The sequence below is a fragment of the Chlorella variabilis genome (genome assembly GCF_000147415.1).
Source record: "Chlorella variabilis unplaced genomic scaffold CHLNCscaffold_13, whole genome shotgun sequence".
NCBI lineage: Eukaryota > Viridiplantae > Chlorophyta > Trebouxiophyceae > Chlorellales > Chlorellaceae > Chlorella > Chlorella variabilis.
This window is the reverse complement of record NW_005435075.1, coordinates 1,128,600-1,145,929: the sequence shown is the minus strand read 5'-3', so window position 1 is coordinate 1,145,929 and position 17,330 is coordinate 1,128,600. Positions and strand designations below refer to the sequence as shown.

Below are 17,330 nucleotides of genomic sequence, written 5' to 3'. Positions count from 1 at the left end.
CGGCGGTGGTGGTTGCTGCTGCTGCTGCTGCACCTTGCCGCCGGCAAGCGGTGGCGGCGGCGGCTGCTCGCCGCGCCTCCGTGCTGCCGCGTTAGCGGCTGCTGGCGGGGCGGAGCGCTGCGCACGGCGCTGTCGGCCAGGCTGGGGCGGGACCGGGGTGGGCTGTGGCTGCTGCTGCCTGCGCGCCTCCCGTTCGCGCAGCTCGCTGGGGCTGAGGACGGGCCCAAGGGTGATCCCAGTACCCTTGAGCCGCTTGCTGCCAGCCAGCACAGTAGCAGCCATGGCGGCGGGCAGGCTTGGGCCAAGGCGCATGTGCAGCGCCGGGGATGCAGCAGCAGGGCAGAAGGCAGGGAGGCTCGAGGCTCAGTTTGCAGCACCAGTGTCTAAACCCTCCGAGAGGGCACAGGTTCGATTCCTCCCATGTCGAAACTTTGTGAGGACAAACGCGGCATAGCTGACCGGCTCAGCGCCAATCCAAGCCAATTCCTTCGGGAACGCCTATTAGAATCGCCAAGGCTTCGGCACAGGCCCCCCCGGGACCCATTCACTACTAGTGGGGGGTACTGCACTTGGCGCGTCGGGCAGATCAAATAATGGTCTAAAGCTAGACGTTAAAACCGGGAAGTTAAGCCTGTGGAGGCTCTTCCCCACCTTTACCTTTACCTTTACCTAGCACCGCCTGGCAGTGGCTGACTCGCTGGGCTGCCTGTGTTTGCACCCACGATCGCTGATTGTCCCGCCACCTCCCTTGCTTGTGTGGGCTTAAAGTCTGGTAAAGCAAGAACTAGCTTGCAACATAGACTCCCCGCCGAAACGGGACGGGAACCGGGCGAAAGCAGAGAAAGCAATAAAACAGGGGTGGAGCAAGGCGACATGCAACGCAAGCAGCTGACAGGGCACGCATCGAAACGTGTGTATGACTGGCAAAGTGGCATGGCGCATTGGGGAGAAACGCAACGGTACGGGAGCATGGGCTGGCCAAACGGCAGTGCGGAACGCTAGGTCACTAGAAAAGCAGGGAAAGGCGCACTATGTATGCAATGAGGGCAGCCCCGGCTCGGGGCCGTTGAGAAAGCAGTGGGCGGGAGGGGGGAGGCCCCGGTGTGGGCGGGCCCCATCGAGGGGGGATGGGGCGCGCAAGCGGCCAGATGGGGCGGGGCGCGGGCGGCAGTGGAGTCCTGCGGCTGGGTGGGATATAGGGCAATGAGCGTTGAGCAGTGTGCGATGAGCAATGAGCAATGAGCAGTGAGCAGCCCCTCCCTAAACAAAGTGAAGCGCAGGACGGGGTCCGGTGGATGGGAGGCAAGGAAACGCGGGGGGTTGCCACGTGCGCTACCGCCGCCGCCGCAGGCAGCACCCTGCGGCGGCGGCAGCGGCAGCAAGCCGTGGACCCAAACGCCGTGCCGCCGCCGCCGCAGGCAGCACCCTGCGACGGCGGCGGCAGCAAGCCGTGGACCGAAACTCCGTGCCGCCGAGTCCCGTGGCTGTGGCCGTGGGCTTCTGGCAGGAAACTACGGCCGCAGCTCGGCAGCACGGGGGCGTCGCAGCGTGCCGCCGCCGCCGCCGCGCTGCCCCCCGGGCACGGCGGCGGCGGCAGCAAGCTTGGGCCCAAACGCCGTGCCGCCGAGTCCCGTGGCTGCGACCGTAGACCGTGGGCCGGAAACTGCGGCCGCAGCTCGGCGGCACGTGGTTCTGGTCAAATCGCCAAGCGTGCAGCAGCGCCGAACCACGCTTCCCGGCCTCGGCGCATGCCTTCAGGGGCCCCCTATCGCTGGGCACACCCCTCCAACACCGAACATGCGCCCGGGGGGGAGGGCGGCCCGGGCTGCCCAGGCCAAAGTGGGCCGCCCTCGAGCAAGAGGCGGCCGGGCTGTGTGCTGAATGAATCTTCGCTTGCAGTGGCAGGGCGAGATCTTCTTCAATGCCGGCATCCAGTTCCCCTTCTTCCGCCAAACCTGGAGTATCAAGATCCTTCAGTCGGCACTGCCTTCCTGCGACAAGAGCTTCTGACAGTTGTGCCACTGAACACGATATACCGTACTGTTGACCTGCTGCGGCCCTGCCGACCTCATGAACATCTCCGCCTTGGTGTAAACCGGCACTAACAGTTGAAGCGAGCTCAGGATCTATGGAAAACTGCGGTGTCGAACCAACCAGCTCGCCTCTATTCATGCATCCCTCCACCCTTTCCGGTTGCTGCCCCCCGCTACCCCTGCATGCTTCCCTCTGCTGCCCCAGCCTCCTTCTGGTGCTTGTTGCCCGAGCCGCGGGGCCGCCCGCCGGGTTCTTTGCCCGGGTAAAGGTTAAAGGTAAAGGTAAAGGTAAAGGTAAAGGTAAAGGTAAAGGTAAAGGTAAAGGTAAAGGTAAAGGTAAAGGTGGGGAAGAGCCTCCACAAGCTTCACTTCCCGGTTTTAACGTCTAGCTTTAGACCATTACTTGATCTGCCCGACGCGCCAAGTGCAGTACCCCCCACTAGTAGTGAATGGGTCCCGGGGAGGCCTGTGCCGAAGCCTTGGCGATTCTATTAGGCGTTCCCGAAGGAATTGGCTTGGATTGGCGCTGAGCTTGCTTGTGTGGGCTTAAAGTCTGGTAAAGCAAGAACTAGCTTGCAACATAGACTCCCCGCCGAAACGGGACGGGAACCGGGCGAAAGCAGAGAAAGCAATAAAACAGGGGTGGAGCAAGGCGACATGCAACGCAAGCAGCTGACAGGGCACGCATCGAAACGTGTGTATGACTGGCAAAGTGGCATGGCGCATTGGGGAGAAACGCAACGGTACGGGAGCATGGGCTGGCCAAACGGCAGTGCGGAACGCTAGGTCACTAGAAAAGCAGGGAAAGGCGCACTATGTATGCAATGAGGGCAGCCCCGGCTCGGGGCCGTTGAGAAAGCAGTGGGCGGGAGGGGGGAGGCCCCGGTGTGGGCGGGCCCCATCGAGGGGGGATGGGGCGCGCAAGCGGCCAGATGGGGCGGGGCGCGGGCGGCAGTAGAGTCCTGCGGCTGGGTGGGATATAGGGCAATGAGCGTTGAGCAGTGTGCGATGAGCAATGAGCAATGAGCAGTGAGCAGCCCCTCCCGAAACAAAGTGAAGCGCAGGACGGGGTCCGGTGGATGGGAGGCAAGGAAGCGCGGGGGGTTGCCACGTGCGCTACCGCCGCCGCCGCAGGCAGCACCCCTGCGGCGGCGGCAGCGGCAGCAAGCCGTGGACCCAAACGCCGTGCCGCCGCCGCCGCAGGCAGCACCCCTGCGACGGCGGCGGCAGCAAGCCGTGGACCGAAACGCCGTGCCGCCGAGTCCCGTGGCTGTGGCCGTGGGCTTCTGGCAGGAAACTACGGCCGCAGCTCGGTGGCTCGGGGGCGTCGCAGCGTGCCGCCGCCGCCGCCGCGCTGCCCCCCGGGCACGGCGGCGGCGGCAGCAAGCTTGGGCCCAAACGCCGTGCCGCCGAGTCCCGTGGCTGCGGCCGTAGACTGTGGGCCGGAAACTGCGGCCGCAGCTCGGCGGCACGCGGTTCTGTTCAAGTCGCCAAGCGTGCAGCAGCGCCGAACCACGCTTCCCGGCCTCGGCGCATGCCTTCAGGGGCCCCCTATCGCTGGGCGCACCCCTCCAACACCGAACATGCGCCCGGGGGGGAGGGCGGCCCGGGCTGCCCAGGCCAAAGTGGGCCGCCCTCGAGCAAGAGGCGGCCGGTCTGTGTGCTGAATGAATGAATGAGCCGGTCACGCCGGCGTGCCCGGCGCGGAGCTCAGCACCTCCAGCTGCTGCTGACGCTGTGCCTGCTGCCTCGCCAACTTGTCCTCCACGTCCCGCAGGTACTGCTGCAGACCGCCCAGCTTCCTGCCATCTGCCTGGCCGTCCCCAGCTGCACCCTGGCCGCCTCCAGCTCCTGGCTCTTCTCCCGCAGCTCCTCACGCAGGAGGCGCACCTGCAGGGTGGGGGCGCCGTCACGCAGTGGCGAGAGAGCTGGGGCGGGGCCTCTGCATTGGGTACACGCACGGCGGGCTGCTGCCCTGAGAGTGTTGGGAGGCACGGCTCAGTGACGTGTGGCAAGAACCGTGCTCCTTGGCCCACACATGCACACCACCATTGCCTGCCCACACACGCGCACCATGGCGGCCGCTGCCACCCACCTCCTCTTCCTTGGCAGCCGCCTGCAGCGCCGGCCGCCGCAGGGAATCCACACGTGCCTGCAGCGCCCCGGCCAGCTCCACAGCATTGCTGCAGGCGGAAGCCAGTCGCGGCCACCGTGCAGGCAGCGCCGAGGCTTGAAACTCGCAGGCAGCTTGGCAGGGCATGCCGCCTGATGTCAGCAGCAGCCCTGGCGGCCAGGTGAGCCGTGTCAAATCGCGAAGGCCCCATCCTCCAGATGCCCGCCCACCCCACTGCCTCTGCCCGCTCCGCGTGCAGCCTCACCCACGGTCCACCGCTCGCTCGCCGTAGCCGTCCAGGGCGTCCTGGTCAGCGGACAGGTCTGCGGCGCCAGACGGCACCGCCGCCGCATTGAGCGCATTGTTCAGGATGCCGGCCAGGCGCTGCGGGGCGGGTGGCGGGTGGCGGGTGGCACAGGAACACGGTAACCAAAGAGGCGGTAGGAAGAGAACGAGCGCTGGCAACCGCGTCAGTTCTTTCTTCAGCAACAGGAGGCTGTGGTCGTGGCCCGAGGGCGCAGACTTGCCTGCTCCTTCCGCTGCCACTCCTCCCGCTGGCGGTGCAGCTCGGCCTCGAGCTGGCTGCAGCTGCCATCAGCGCCAGGGCTGCCAGGGCTGCTGTCGTCGGCGCTCGACTCCTGCGCGGAGCCCTCTGCCGGCGGCGTAGAGTCCTCAGCCTCGGTGCCAGAGCTGCCGGTGCCAGGTGCTTGGGCCGCCGCCCTGGCAGACTGCTTGAGCTCTCGCAGCTTCTGCAGGACCTGCGGCGGCCAATGGGGGCACCCAGAAGTCAGCTGGAGTGTGCGCCAGGAAGGGGCGAGGCGCTGACTTGGCCAACAGGCCAGCAGGCGGCTGGCCAGGCATGCTGGCCCACCCGCTCCGCCTCCTGCACCGCCTGGTTCCTCTCCCGCTTGGCCTGGCTGCAGGGCACAGTGGCAGAGGCAGAGCGGTGGAGCTCTGGCATGCACAGCAGGAAGTGAGAGCCCTCAGGCAGCACCAGACGGCTGGCTCAGATCACGCCAAGCAGCAGCCCCCGCTTGCTTGAGCTGCTCCGCCGCGGCGTCCAGCCGCTGCTTGGCGGCTCGATCGTGGTCCAGCAGCCGGTGGCGCAGCTCCTGGAAGCGGCGCACCAGCGGCGCCAGCACCTGCGGCACAGCGGCAATGGCGACGTGGGGCCTTGGGGGCCGCTGAGGCGGGGTGGGGGAGGCGAGGGGGTGCTGCGTGCGGGCTGCACTAGCCAGAGCAAAGGCTGCCAGCCCCGGCTGCTCAGGCTGGCTGCCCCACCTGCCAGATGGTGAGAAAGTAGGAGGTGAGCCCGCCCAGGGCGGCCCACACCAGCCGCGCCTCCGCGGCCACCATGCCCGCGGCCGCCGCCGCGGCACAGCCCAGCATGGGCAGCCAGGTCAGCAGCGGCGCCTCGCGAGCCAGGTACCCCACAGCCGTCCTGCTGTGCCTCACCGCAGACGTGGAGGCCGCCAGCGCTGCCGTGGCGGCGGCAGCCACCTCCCTGTCCGTGGGCTTGCCATGCTCCCGCAGCGCATCTGCCAGCGGCTGCGGCAGCCCCGCGCAGCGGGGTGAGAGGGAGGCGCGCCGGCCGCCCCCGCCGGTGGGGCAGCTGGCCCTGCCGTGACTGCGGCTGACCCCATCGGGGCGCAGGCGGAGGCTGGAGGGTGCTGCCTGCCTGTCGCTGCTCGGAAAGGTTCGCAGGGCAGGGGCACGGGCCTTGGCTGCCCCCACACTGAGCTACATGGTTGTGGAATGCCCCTCCTCAGCCACAGGGAGGCCCTCCAAGGTTATCTCTGGCTATCTGGGCCACTGTGGTGAGCCTTAAAGGAGGGGGTGGAAAGGCGCAGCGTGGCGCCATGTGCCTCTGAGTTTCGTGGAGGCTTCGATTGAATCAGAAACAGAACAAGGCGGGAGAAGAGAGCAAGAGGGCAAAGCAGGGGAAGACACAGGCAGGCAAGTACATCACAAGGCATGTGGGCGGAGCGGCCGGGCGGCACGGCGCCCCGCCTCGGCAGCGGGGCGAAAGCTGCCTTCACCCCAGCGCCATCTTCTCCGCCTTGGCCTTCTTGCCCGCCTTGCCCGCCTTGGCCTTGACCTTGACGCCGCTGGCCTTGACGCGCGCGCCGCCGCCCACGCCCACCTTGCGCTGCGCCCGCCGCTCGCCCTCGTCCACGCCGCCGCCGCCGTCCTGCTGCTGCTGCTGCTGCTGGTCTGCATCTGCTCCGGGCCCCTCCATGTCCATCATCAGCTCCTTCATCGCCTCCTCCGCTGCCAGCACCTCCTTGATCTTGCGCTTGCTCTCCGCATCCGTCACCTTGATGCCCTGCGGGAGGCGGCACGCCAGGCGGGCATGCGTCAGGCCTGGCTGGATGAGGCAGGGCTGGATGGGGCTGCGCAGGGAGCTGGAGAGGGCGGGGCGCGGGCTGCGCAGGCGTGCTGCGCGGGCACGGCGGGCCCCGCCAGGCCGTGGCGCCCGGCCGGGGCCTGCCGCCTCCCGCGCATCGTGCGGCACGCCGCTCACCCGCACCACCACGTGTTTCTTAATGCGCAGGCCCTTTTTCTGCTTCTTCTTTAGCTTCTTGGGAGCCGCCACGCCCTTGACGGCCGCCTCGGCGATGCGCTGCTGCTTCTTGGCCAGCTTGGCATCCCGCTTGTCCGCCTCCTCCTTCTCCCGCTGCACCCGCGCGGCGTGCATGTTGCGCCGTGTGTTCTGATTGTTCTTCTTGCTCATGGCTGCTGGAACACTGGGCACTCCCCCCCTGCACGGCCACACAAAGGCGTTGCAGCGGTCGCGCAGGCAGTGACACAGGCAGCGGCGGCATGCGTTGGCGGCGGCGGGCAGGAGGACGACATGCACGCTGCAGCGGCTCACCCTGCAGCCGCTTCGCTTGCACGCTTGCGGGGCTTGGCTGTATATATGCCGCGCCCGCTGCTGGTGCTAGTCAAGTCAGTGTGTGGCGGCGGCGGTGGTGCAGGTGGAGCGAGACCTTGGAGCACAATCTAGCAGCTTGGCACAACGATGGAGCTCCGATCCAGTACAGGCGCGGGGCACGTGGACAAGAACGGGCAGACTTTGCCCAGCGCTGCAAGCTCTAGCCCCTTTCACAGCATGGCTCTTCGAAGGCGCCGCCAGCTTCAGCTGGAGCAGCATTTTGAAACCGGTGCCTCCACGATCGGCTCGCTCCCAGACGACCTGCTGGCCAAATGCTTCTCCCAGCTCGAGCAGGAGGATCTGTGAGTAGCTTGGACCGCCCACACTTGGCGGCGCTGCGGCACGCGAGGGAGCAGAGCCTGGCCGCGGGCTCCGCAGCACCCGCCTTCCGGCGACCAACCCGCCGCCGTCGCCACCCACGCTTGCGCACCGACCCTGCCTGCGCCTGCAGGCTGTGCAGGGCGGCCCTGGTGTGCCGCCGCTGGTTTGAGATCAGCACCAGGCCGGAGCTGGTGCGACAAGTGGAGTTCAGCAGCTACGGCAGGGCCGGGGCCGCCACGTTGCGTGCCGCCCAGGCGCTGCTGTTGTGGCTGCATCAGCATGGCCAGGCGGTGGGCAGGCTGAAAGTGGCCATGGGACTCGAGAACCTGAGCGAAACTGAGCTTGCAGAGCTGATGTCCCTGCTGGACAGCTGGTTGGCAGTTTGCGGCGGGCGGCTGGAGCGGCTGGATGTGCTGTTTGAGGAGAACGTCACGGTCGGAGGTTGGATCGCGGCCATGCCCCGCCTGACGGATCTCACGCTTGCACCCCTGCTGACGCTGACGACGTGGGTCACCCTGGAGCGCCTCACCTCGCTGCAGCGCCTGCATCTGGGCGCTTATGAGTGGGAGCTGGACACCGCGGTATCGCTGCCCGCCTCGCTCACGTGCCTGCGCATTGAGTCACATACGACGCCGGAAATGCCGCACCAGGTGAGAATGCCCGGGGCAGACCCAGGTAAATGTGTCACAATGAGATTGCAGCCATGGATGTGCCAAGCTCTAGGACTCTGTAGTATTGTTGCCTGAATGCAACCAATTGCAAGCCTGTCGCTCGCCTTGCTGCAGCTGGCTGCTGCCTCTCTGAGCAACCTGCGCAGCCTCCAGTTTTTCAGCGTTGGCTACACCTCTGCCAGCATGGCCGGCCTGACACAGCTCAGTGCGCTGCAACATGCAGCCTTCGAAGCGTGCGAACTGCCCAGCACGCTGGCAGAGATGACTGGGTTGGAGGTGCTTGAGATTGATTGCCGCATGGAGCCTGCCGGCGCATTCACTGCCAGCCTTGACAGCGCCCTTGCGCAGCTCACGCAGCTGACAGGGCTGTGCCTGGACTGGATGCCAGCTGCGTCCGCAGCCCTACCATCTCTGGCGGCCCTGAGCCAGCTGAACTGGCTCTACCTGCGGCCAATGGCGGCAATCCAAGCGCCACCAACTGCAGAAGAGGCGGAGCTGCTGCGCAGTGCCACACTGCCCATCGGGCCCTGGCAGCGCAGCCTGCAGCAGTTGGTGACGACTTTCCCGCTGGTGCGGCACAGCCTGCCATTCCTGGGCGGTGCCGAGCAGCTGCAGCGCATCACCTTCATGCAGCCGCCGGCCAGCCAGCGCGGCGGCGAAGCGGAGTGGTGTGCGTTTTGGCAGTGGGCGGAGCACCACGCTCCGCTACAGCATGTAGCCATTGCGACAGCCGGTGACCCATCTGCAGTTGATGCGGCTTCAGTCGATGCGGCTTTGATGCAAGCCACGCTGCAGCTCAAGGACCGGCGCCCAGGGCTGCGGGTTACCACACCCAGCCCGTACTACCTCAAGCATGATCTGGTGTCTGAGTGGCGTTGTTTCGACCTCGATCCCTATACCTCTGTCCCTGCTTTCTTCACAGTTCTGTCCTTGCGTGCCCCCAGGTGCCAGCACTCCAGCCTTTGCCATTGTACGCTGGCCGTATACATTGTCCTGCGACATACCCATAAGATACGGCCTGCAAATGTGAATGTAATTGTATTGTGTTGTACCAATCTGCAGGGAGCAAGCCCACTCTGCCGGCCGAGCACGTCCCTTGCAGAGCCTTGCATGGGCAGAACGCCTGGGCAGAGCGGGCATGTGTTCACACCAGCGGGCCGGTATGTGCCATCCAGCCCGGTGTGTGCCTGGATTGTGCGTGATCGGTCACAAGTGATGATGAACGAAAATTGAGTTTGCAGTGTGCCTAGATCGTTATCTTTGGTGCATGAAAAGCACACACAAGGCAGGAGCAGTGGCGGCAGGAACGCTCACAGCGAGGCTCTCAAGCTAGCAGGCAGGCAGCAGGGCAGGGCAGGTGAGCAGGGCCGCAGAGGAGGCCGGGCAGTACGGTACAGGAAAGATCATAGCAGCTACAAAACAGGTGCATGCATTCGTTGCGCGGTTGGGCGTGCTGGGCGGTTCGCCAGCCGGGGCCGCGCCTCAGCGCGTCATGGGCAGCCGCTTGCTGACCTTCTTGGTGCTGGTGGCGCGGGGGTCGTACTCCTCGCCCGAGTCCCCAGAATCCTCCTCCTCCCCATCACTGCCCACCACCCTGCGCTTCTTTCTACCCCGGCCGCCCCCGGTGGTGCGCCCGCCGCGCCCGCCGCGGCCGGTGGACCGTCCTCCCCGCCCGCCGCGCCCTCCCCGCCCGCGCCCGCGCCCGCCGCGCCCCGTGCCCGCGGGCGCCTGCCCCAGCCCCTCCATCCAGCCGGGGGTTAGGTCGTCGCCGGGCTCGTCGCCGGGAGACGCCACGCCGTCGCCGCCGCCGCCCTCGCTGCTGCCTGGCGCCTCGGGCTCCTCCGAGCCGCCCCGCTGGCCCGCCTTGCGCCCGCCGCCAGCCACCAGGTGGCCATAGTCGGCTGCATCGCGCTTCATCAGCTGCTTGAAGAGCTGCGGGGCGCGGCCGGGGCAGGCCACAGCCGGGGGTCGTTCGGTCGGGAGGCGCAGCATGCACCGGGGGCAAAGGCAGTGAGCCACCTCTGCCGCTTGTACCGCCGCTGCCGTCGCCGACCCGTACCGCCCCCGCCCCCACCTTGTACTGCGCCCTCATCGCCTCGGGGTCCTTGTGCGCCGCAAGGTCCAGCTTGTCCAGGTAGGTGGGCACCCCCGCCAGCGCAGACACAGCCACCTTCTCCTCGGCCTTGCGCTTCTCCCCCGCTGCGGCGTCGGCAGGTGGGGGCCGAGGGGGAGGGCTGGCTCAGCAAAAGAGGCGGCGGCCCGGCAGGCCCGCGCTGCCACCTGCTGCAGCTAGGCCCAGGCCCGCAGCATAGCAGCACCCCTCCACACCCCTCCACACACACACACACACACACACACCACCACCACCACCACCACCTCTTACACACACCCGCACACCACCGGCCGCAGCCCACCTGTGGCGAAGGCCACGATGCGCTCGCTGTTCACGCTGTAGGCCGTCTTCAGGAACTCCTTGAGCAGCAGCAGCATGGAGAGCGCCAGGCTGGCCTTGCACTGCGCCATGACGACAGCGCTGGATGGGGCAGCGCTTGGCGGCGGCGGCGCGTCCGCGGCAGCGCCGGCGCCCGCGCTAGCCGCCGGGGCCACGGGAGCCTGCAGCGAGGCGGGCGTAGAGCAGGAGGAGGTGGAAGCAGGCAGCCAGCCTCAACCTCAGCCAGGCCGCAGGCACCTGCGCTGCAAGCCTCAGAACACACATCACCACCACCAGTACCACCAGTACCACCACCCCCACATGCTCCACACCCCCACCCGCTCACCGCGCTGCCGTACAGCGAGCGCTTGAGCTCCTCCTTGACCGCTTCCCCGCTGCGGCACACGATGCTGTTGATCTCCTGCGCGCACCGTCAGCACAGCATGCTCAGCAGGGCACAGCATGCTCATCATGATGCAGCAGGCTCAGCAGGCTCGGCACAGCACTGTGCACCATGCACTGCGCGCAGCAGCCGGCCCAGTCCTGGACAGCCGCCGAGCCGGCCTGCCCGCCACGGCTTGCCGCAGGCAGCTTGGCCCCACAGGCCGCTCCCCGCAGCCCACCCACCCACCCACCTGCACCACCATGCACGGCTCGTCGCCGCGCCGGTAGGGCAGCCCCGCCACGCAGTCGGCGCAGAAGGCGAGCAGGCTCAGGTCGGCCTCTGCCGCGCCGGCAGACACCAGGCACGAGGCGGCGCGCAGGCGCTTGAGCAGGCCGCGCAGGAAGTCGACCTTCAGCTGGAACTTGGGTTGGATGAGGTGCGTGTAGACGGCGGCCAGACCGGCCACCGCCTGAGCAGGGGCGCCCCCCGCCCAGCCGCGCGGCCCCTCGCCGCTGGCCTGCGCGGGCAGGCGGCCGGGAGGGAAGAGGTGGCGGGGAGGGGAGCAGGGGATGATGTCGGGCTCAGCTGCTTGGGGGCGGCACAGGCCTCTGAGCCGAGGGGCAGGCGCATCAGCGGGCGGCAGGGCAGCAGGAGCATGGCTGCAGGCGCAGCAGCATAGCCGCCACAACCCACCCCAAATCGCGCCACCACCACCGCCACTCCACACACACACACACACGCTGCACACACACACCACCAGCCCCACCTGCGCCAGCGCTGCCCTGAACTGGTACGCCCTCACCACCCCGCCGCACAGCCGGTCTGCGTCGAGGTAGCGTGGGTGCTTGTCGCACAGCTGGCGCAGCAGGCGCAGCGCGCGGCCCCGCACATCCTCCAGAGGGTCTGTGGCCAGAGCCATGAGCGGCGCCACCGCCGTCCAAGGGCCCACCAGGCCGCCGCTGCAAGGGGGTGGGTGGGCGAGGCGGCGGGGCGTGGGCGAGCGCGTGTGAGGCAAAGGTGGAGGGCAGGGCGAGCGGGGGAGGCGGTGGCAATGAGGGACGACGGCGCACCAGCCGGCATGCCGTGATACATCAATAGCAGGTGGCTCGGCAGGGCCGCCCACACAGGCTCCCCACCCGCTCTGTCCTCGGCCAGGCCCCACCCCACCCACTCGTTCAACCGCCACCCATCCACACACACACTCACCGCAGCACTATCTCCATGAGCTCCACCACCCGTCGCCGCACGTGGGTGCCTGGCGCCAGCTCAGCGCCGCCTGCGGAGCCGGGCGGGCTGAGGGAGGAGGCGGGGGCCCCCGCCGCCGTGTCTGTGGCCAGTACCAGCACCGCGTCCCAGTTGTCCTGCAGTATGCTGCTGCTCTGGCTCAGCGTGTCGCCCTCCCCGTTCTGAGTGGCCAGGGCCGCGTGCTCCGCCGCCTGCGCGGCCTCCTCGGCCGCCGCCGCCGCCGCCTCGCGGCCGCGCCGCTTGGCGGCGCCGCCGGCCACGGCGGGGAGGGCAGCGCCGCCGCCGGGCCCAGCGCCGCCGCCGTCTGCCTGCGCCGCCGTCATGTCTGCCTCGTCTGCCCTCAGCAGCTCTATGAGATTTGACAGGGCCTTGAGCTTGAGCAGCTCGGGGGCCCCGGGCTGCAGCGCCGCCTTTCATCACGCGGTTGGCTGGAGAGCGCTTGTCGACCATGAAGGAGGGGCGGGCGATGGTGAGCGCGCCCAGCGCGCCCAGCGCCGCCTCCGCCACCTGCGGGCGGCGCGCGGGCGGCGGCGGCGGGGAGCAGCCTGGTCGGCGCGCGGCAGCAGCAACGGGCCGCCATGCTGCTGCTCCGGTGCTGCCTGCTGCCTCTGCTTCGCGTGGCACCATGGCGGCGTGCGGGCGAGGCCCGCAGCCCACCCCTGTGCCCACCGCCTGCCACCACACCCACATACACACCCACAGCCAGGCACACCACCTACCTTGAGGTTGGCCTGCGCCGCGCCGCAGTGCTGCACAAAGATGCGCTGGCACTCGGCCATGGCCAGCGGCGGCCCTCCCGCCTCTGGCGCCGTCGCCTCCAGCACGTGCGCCCCCCGCCGGCACAGCTGGCCCAGGATGAACAGGAAGCGGCAGCGCAGCGCGGCCTGCTGCGCCGCCGCCTGAGGGTCGCCCATCGGCGGCGGCGGCGGCTCGCGCAGCCAGCAGGCGTAGACGGCGGCGGCGGCGGCCAGCTGGCGCGCCGCCGCGCCCTCCTTGGTCGCCAGCGTGGTCAGGCAGGAGCAGGCGGCGGCCAGCACTTGCACAAAGGGGTGCCTGTTGATGAGCTGGTGCAGGTCGGGGAGCAGCTCCGCCAGGGTGGCGCCCTCGCAGCGCGCCACCTGGCTCAGCACGCCGTCCAGGATGCTCAGCACGCACAGCAGCGACTCGGCGCCACGACGCCGCCCCGCCTCGCCGTCGCCGGCGTCTGCGGGGCGGGGTGGGGCGTGCGGCGTGTGGGAGGGAGGGGCAGGGTGGGAGGCTGGGGGGCCCGGCGCTGGGAGGCACCTTTCCTTGCTTGCTTGCGGGCATAGCAGGGAGCATGAGGTGTGGGCAGCCTCACCCTTAGCAACCTGCTGCCTCAGGCAACCCAAAACCAGCCCAGCCCTCCCAATGCAGCCTCCCCACCCACACCCACACCCACCCCACCAACCACAAATCGACACACACACACACACACCTCCTGCCGGCGCATGCTGCCCCCTCACCCGGCGAGACCTTGAGGTAGGGCGCCAGCGAGCGCACAAACTTGGCGCGGTCCTTGGGCGGCATGCACAGCTCCACATCCGTCACCACAAACGCGTGCAGCGACAGCAGGTGGCCAAACCCGGCCTGCTCTTCCGACTGCGGCGGCAGCAGCGGGTGGGGCGGGGCGGCGCTGGGGCGAGCGACAGCGGGCGCAGGACGGAGCGGCAGGCGACAGAGGGCGGCAACTGCAGCCTGGCGCTGCACTGCACACCGCCCATGTGGCGCCTTGTGGGAGCCCCATGCTTGGATGCCAGGCATTGCATCGCTGGGCTGGGGGGCGGGCCGCACACACACACTTCCCCCTACACACACTCTCTCTCACGCACACACACACACACCTGCGAGGTCTCCTGTGCGGTGAGGAAGAGGTCCAGCAGCGCCTCCGCCACACCGCGCCCGGCAGACCACTCCTTCTGCGGGCACTCGGGGTGGGCAGGCGCGGGCAGGCGTGGCGCGAGGCATGGGGCGAGCGAGCGGAGGCGCAGCACCGCTGGCATCGGCGGTGAAAAACAGGAAACAGGGAGGCCGCCGCCGCTGGCGCCCCGCCCGAGCAGAGCAGCACCGCAGCTGTGCGCATCGCATTCACTGGCTCCTTATGGGTGTAACAGACCGTAGCATTTGCTGGGCCCTTATGGGTGTAACAGACAGGCAGGCCGGCAGGCAGGCAGGCGGGCAGCGCACCCTGAGGTCGCCACGCGCGCCCACCCCGAGCGCCGCCCGCAGCACCGCCACCAGCGGGTGTGACTGGTCCAGGGGCAGGTGGATGGCGCGGCCGCCGGCCTCGTAGACGGCCAGCGCCACGTCAGCGAGCTGCTGCGCACGCTGCGCCGCGCTGCGCTCCACGGCGCGGCCCCCCTCCTCCCCCGCCTCCAGCCGAGGGGTGAACCACAGGCTGCGGCGGCGGGCGACGCGCGCTGGCTGGTGAGCAGGGCTGGGAGGGGAGGCGGGCGGGCGGGCAGGGGTGCGGCGCAGTGGGCCTGGGGGCCACGCTTTCTTCCCCTGCGCTTCCTTTCCTCCCGCACACCCTTGCCCACCTGTGGAACACCTTGGCCACCATGTCCTGGATGCTCTCCTCCGGGTCCCCGCTGCGCATCAGCACATGCTTGCACGCGTCTGCAGCCAAGGGAGGGCAGCCCGGGGCAAGACGGAGCTGAGCTGGCAGGCTGTTTTGGTCTGAATCGGTGCTGCTGGCGAGCACCACAGCCGGGGCAAGACGTATGAGTCTGGCCACAGCATGCAAACGATGGACTTTGCTGCCGACGAGTGCCGCGGCCCAGTGCCATCTGACCGCACCCAGGCCCGCCGGCCGGGCGCGCGCTCGCACCGGTGGCGCGCGGGAAGCCGGGGGCGCGTATGCAGCTGTCCCACAGTATCTTGATGGCGGCCTTGCGCACGCTGGTGCCCGGGTCGGTGGCGGCGCGGGCCAGCGTGCCAAACAGGCGCAGCGCCAGCGACTGGTTGGCCGCCGCGTGGCGCCCCAGCAGGCTCACCGCCGCCTCCCGCACGCTCACCGCCTCGTCCTGCACAGCACGTGTGTGTGTGTGTGTGTGTGTGTGTGTGTGTGCGCGCACGGGGCGATGCATGATGCGCCTAGGGCACGGCTGTGCTGAGATGGGGCGCCCGGCAGCAGGCCCCAGCCGGCGGCAGCAGCAGCAGCACCGCCCGCCGCCGCCACCCCGCCCTGCGCGCCCCGCCGCCATGGTGCACCCTGGCATGGCGCACACCAGCCGCCGCCACCGCCGCACCTGCAGCGCGCGTTCCATCGCCGCCTGCACGCTGGCAATGTCCAGCACGCGGGCGTCCGCCTGCACCACCTCTCCCAGCGCCTTGACCGCCTTGGAGCGGGTCGTGGGGGCCTGGGTGGCCGGGTTGAGGCACTCCAGCAGCCACTGCACCATGCTGCTGCGCGCGCGGCCCAGGCTGGACTGCAGGGGTGGATGGGGGCGGCGACGGGTCGGGTGCGGGAGGGTGGGGCGCGGGGCGTGGGGAGGGAAGGGCAGGAGGCATGAGAAGGCAGAGGGGGCAGGCGGCAGGCCGCCGCGCGAGCAGCCCGCCTCGGCTTGCCTGCACCACGAAGCGCATGAGGCGCTGCGCCTGCCCCGCATCCACCTCCACGTCAGCGACCAGCCCATCCAGCTCGTCGCGCTGCTGGCGGTACTGCAGGGCGGTACGGTGCCGTGCAGGGCGGCGACGCGGGTCACGCGCCTCAGCCTGAGCTCCACAGGCGCAGGCGCAGGACGCCGGCAGGAGCTGTTCCCTCACCGGAGTCGAGGCCCCTCCCCCATCCACACCAGCACACTCCTGAGCTTCTCCGAGCAGCACCCTGCCCAGCGCAGCCGCCACCCGCCCGCCCACCTGCACCAGCTTCTCCACCAGCTTCTCCGCAGCCGCCCCCTGCCGCTGCAGGTTGGTCACCTCCTCGGCAAACGCCTGGCACAGCATGAAGGCGCGGGCGGAGGCGGACGAGGCGTGGCCGCCGCGCCGCCGGTCGGCCAGGTACAGCAGCAGCAGGCGGGGCGCCTCCTCCCCCACGTCGCCAGACCCTGCAGGCGCGCGGCAGCAGAAGGGCACAGGGCGGGCGGGCAGGTCGCAGCACCCAGACAGCAAACAGCCAAGGAGGGGGGCGGCCCAGGGCCAGAGGGAGAGAGAGTGCCGCTGCAGGCTGGGCCTCCGGTCGCGCCTCCACCTCCCGGCACACACCCCACCGGGCACCCAACACACACACACACACACACCACAACCTCACCTCCCCCCTCCTGCGCCAGCGCGCGCAGCGCCTCCCCATCCTTCTGCACCTCCGCCTCGTCAGCGTACAGCTGCGCCGCCAGGCTGGCCAGCAGGTCCACGCAGTACTGCCGCACGTGCGGGTCGGGGGCGCGCAGCCCCCGCTCGCCCTGCAGCAGCGCCGCGAGGCGCAGCAGCAGGAAGGCGGCGGCGGGCCAGGCGGGCTGGTGCGCTGCCGCCAGCAGGTCACGCAGCAGGGAGGAGAGCAGGAGGCGGAAGTCGAGGTCGGTCTCGCTCTTCTGGGTGCGGGCGGCGGGCAGCCTGCAGGCGGGGAGCGAGGGCTGCCTTGACCTTGAGAGGCATGTGGGAGGGGTGGGCGGGGCATAGGATGCGTGCTGGGAGTGGTGGAAAGGGGCCTGCAGCTCCAGGGCAACGTAGCTCAGCCGTGCGGTGTCCTGCCCGCCAGCCGCCCCGCTGCCCCCGCCAGGCGCGCCTGTCGAGGCAGAGCGTCCAGAAGTAGTCTGCGCAGGTGGCGGCGCCCTGGTAGCAGTCTGCCAGGCTGGCGGGGTCGCAATCCATTGGGGGCAGGTCCACGCAGCCCTGCGGGGCGGGGCGGGGAAGAAAGGAGGGGCGGGGCGGCGGTTGTGGTTGTGGGGGAGTGAGGATGTGGTGATGGCAGGGAGTGCTGTTGGGGGCGAGGGAGGGCTAGCTGTGGGCAAAGGGCGAGGAGCAGGACAGGAAACGGCCCCGCTGGGCGCCCCTACACCCCCTTCCACACACACACACACACGCGCGCACACACAGGCAGGCAGGCAGCCCCCCCACCACCGGTACCTGGATCATCTGCAGCACCGCCGCCGTCAGCATCTGGATGCAGGTGCGGGCGTCCTCGGAGGCGGGGAAGTCGCGCGGCGCCCGCGGGCCGCCCGCCAGGTGCGGCATCACGTG

The 17,330-nt window shown here is 69.3% G+C and overlaps 2 protein-coding genes across 2 annotated transcripts in view; one reads left to right on the top strand and one right to left on the bottom strand.

Annotated features, from left to right (window-relative positions):
• Window positions 1-7,258: 7,258 nt before the first annotated feature.
• Window positions 7,259-9,103, top strand: CHLNCDRAFT_135388 (hypothetical protein; the record flags this gene model as incomplete). Its single annotated transcript, XM_005846755.1, has 4 exons — window positions 7,259-7,383; window positions 7,533-8,052; window positions 8,188-8,743; window positions 9,018-9,103. The coding sequence occupies 4 exons, from the start codon at window positions 7,259-7,261 to the stop codon at window positions 9,101-9,103; spliced, it is 1,287 nt and encodes a 428-aa protein (XP_005846817.1).
• A 452-nt stretch (window positions 9,104-9,555) lies between these two features.
• The window catches only part of CHLNCDRAFT_135387 (hypothetical protein), a gene marked incomplete at both ends in the record, with an annotated part of 10,591 nt that continues 2,816 nt past the window's right edge, over window positions 9,556-17,330 (bottom strand). The window contains 20 exons of the mRNA XM_005846610.1: window positions 9,556-10,005; window positions 10,148-10,272; window positions 10,488-10,686; window positions 10,851-10,925; window positions 11,140-11,406; window positions 11,656-11,848; window positions 12,096-12,517; window positions 12,555-12,641; window positions 12,854-13,338; window positions 13,619-13,754; window positions 13,997-14,071; window positions 14,340-14,550; window positions 14,693-14,771; window positions 14,983-15,178; window positions 15,404-15,583; window positions 15,729-15,815; window positions 16,014-16,201; window positions 16,405-16,681; window positions 16,734-16,982; window positions 17,217-17,270. Coding sequence (XP_005846672.1) covers window positions 9,556-10,005; window positions 10,148-10,272; window positions 10,488-10,686; window positions 10,851-10,925; window positions 11,140-11,406; window positions 11,656-11,848; window positions 12,096-12,517; window positions 12,555-12,641; window positions 12,854-13,338; window positions 13,619-13,754; window positions 13,997-14,071; window positions 14,340-14,550; window positions 14,693-14,771; window positions 14,983-15,178; window positions 15,404-15,583; window positions 15,729-15,815; window positions 16,014-16,201; window positions 16,405-16,681; window positions 16,734-16,982; window positions 17,217-17,270 — 4,035 coding nt within the window. The remainder of the gene's footprint in view (window positions 10,006-10,147; window positions 10,273-10,487; window positions 10,687-10,850; window positions 10,926-11,139; window positions 11,407-11,655; window positions 11,849-12,095; window positions 12,518-12,554; window positions 12,642-12,853; window positions 13,339-13,618; window positions 13,755-13,996; window positions 14,072-14,339; window positions 14,551-14,692; window positions 14,772-14,982; window positions 15,179-15,403; window positions 15,584-15,728; window positions 15,816-16,013; window positions 16,202-16,404; window positions 16,682-16,733; window positions 16,983-17,216; window positions 17,271-17,330) is intronic.